This window comes from Triticum aestivum, chromosome 2B, assembly GCF_018294505.1.
Source record: "Triticum aestivum cultivar Chinese Spring chromosome 2B, IWGSC CS RefSeq v2.1, whole genome shotgun sequence".
NCBI lineage: Eukaryota > Viridiplantae > Streptophyta > Magnoliopsida > Poales > Poaceae > Triticum > Triticum aestivum.
The window spans coordinates 803,618,631-803,620,698 of NC_057798.1; the positions used below are offsets into that span (position 1 = coordinate 803,618,631).

The 2,068-nt window shown below is 59.1% G+C and overlaps 1 protein-coding gene across 1 annotated transcript; it reads right to left on the minus strand.

The window, feature by feature from the left end:
- Nucleotides 1-336: 336 nt before the first annotated feature.
- Nucleotides 337-1,692, minus strand: LOC123042915 (peroxidase 66). The gene has a single exon (XM_044465270.1). It carries the CDS (start codon nt 1,618-1,620, stop codon nt 595-597), a length of 1,026 nt encoding a protein of 341 aa, XP_044321205.1. The 5' UTR covers nt 1,621-1,692; the 3' UTR covers nt 337-594.
- Between the last annotated feature and the right edge of the window lie 376 nt (nt 1,693-2,068).

Here is a 2,068-nt window from a genome sequence, read left to right on the forward strand (position 1 = left end):
CCGTGCATGCCGCCGCCCTGGCCATCCCTCTAGCCCCGCCTGCATCTACCTTTTTACTCCGGTGAAGCCCCACCACCGCCCCACCGCCGTCCCCACCTTCAATCCTAAGATAGAGAATGGGGTGATAACGGCGAGCCCCTTCCTTCTCTCCGGCGAGGTCATTCCTTCTCCTCCCTTGCCTTTTCCTTCCATCACTCAAAATCGACCGACCCAAAAACGAAAATTCAGTTGACTGATGTGCAGCTAAGCTGAAAAACAAAATAGCGAGCAGCGCTGTTTTCATCGCTCCTGCATTCATGAACACGTCAAAATACATGGTACTATATGAAATATACGTACAAAATAAAGAGCTTGTAGATTTCAATAGTGAGACCGGCCGGCATGTGAATCTACAAACATTTCTCGATGACATCCATGAGTCCGCCGCATGCGTCGCCTTATTATTACTACTAGTACAACGCGACAAAAACAGTCAACACAAACCCTCAAACCCACACACGAACACCACTAGGACAGCAGTGCACTACACGCTAACGTCACGCACGGTCTGCGGGAAGTACTGCATGCTGGCCGGTCGGCTGCCGGAACGACCGATCATGCGGAAGCGGCGAAGCCCTCCTCACCGGCAGCATCGACGGCGGTGTCGATCAGGACGATGCTCTCGGCGTTGGTCCTCAAGCAGCTGAAGCGGCGGATCTCCCCGATGTTGCCCGCCGGCTTGGGCACGCTGGCGAGCTTGGTCATCGACTTGACGAACTGTCCGAAGAAGGCGTCCTTGCTCTCGGCGAACCGCTTCACGATGGCCGCCGTGGTCTTGTTCTTGACGAGCGCCATGTCGGAGGTGAACACGCCCTGGTTGAACCCGAGTGCCTTGTAGTACCCGTTGTCGAACAGGTCCGGGGTGATCACGTCCAGGTTCTGCAGACGGTCCGGGTTCTTGCTGCAGTTGGCGGCGAGCTTCCTGGAGAATGTGTCGTCGGCGCGCTGAGACCGGTCGGAGAAGCTGCCGCACTGCGACCGGCCGATGGTGTGCGCTCCCGAGAGCGCCACGAGGTCGGCGACGTCGCCGAGCCCCCTGGTGCCGAAGGACTGCACCAGAGCGGCGACGCTGGCGGTGGCCGGCGACGGGAGGTCGAAGACGACCGACTGGGGCGCCGGAGCGAGGCTGTCGAGGTTGCCGAGGGGCACTGGGAAAGTGGGCCCGCCGGACGCGACGATGGCAGCGCGGGTGGCGAGCAGGGTGATGTCGGCGCAGGAGACGACCGGCCCGCAGGCGCCGTGCGCCGTGGACCGGATGGACTCGATGAGCTGCATGGCGCGCGGCTGGATGGTGAGGTTGGGGCCCAGCGCCGTCTCGCGGGCGGAGGTGGAGTTGAGGAGGATGGATGCGTCGCAGCCCTGCGGGAAGCAGTCGTGGAAGTAGATGCGGACGAGGCCGGCGGCGACGGCGATTTCCCTCGTGAGGGCGGCCTGCACCGCCGCGCGCACGATGCCGTCCAGCTGCGGGCACGTCTCCGCGTGGAAGTCCGGGGACAGCGTGGACGAGAGGGCTGCGGCGGCTGGGGAGAGCAGCAGGGCCAGGGTGGCCAGGACGGCCAGCAGTGAGCTGCTGCTTGCCATTGTTAGTGTGGACCTTGAGCTTGAGCTGAAGCTTTTGAGTGCAATGGTGTAGGGCTTGTGCCTTCCTCACGTCGAGTGGTGAGCATCATTTATAACCGGAACTGGTTCGGATCGTACCGACCACAGACAGTCACGCACTAGGCATGCATGTGCGCCGAAATATATCAAGGCAGCGTCACAGAGAAAAAATGATGCGTGAAGGTGACTATAGCTACAGCAGCCTCTCACATGCTGAGTTTAAATTTGTCCTATCCTTGTATATAGTATCCCTACTACTATCATATACTTGTACACAATAGCTAGACATAAGCCGCAAAATAGAATTCGGGTCAGTTAATTTTCGTAGGGAGGAGGCAGCCGAGGGAAGGAAGAAGCACTCGCCACCTCATTATCCACCTTAGGGTGATAGGGTGCTCCATAATCTATATTAGGGGTGTTGGGGGTGGGG

What these genes read in the sequence shown, in the direction of transcription:
- LOC123042915 (XM_044465270.1), bottom strand. Translation starts at nt 1,620, where the DNA reads ATGGCAAGCAGCAGCTCACTGCTGGCCGTCCTGGCCACCCTGGCCCTG.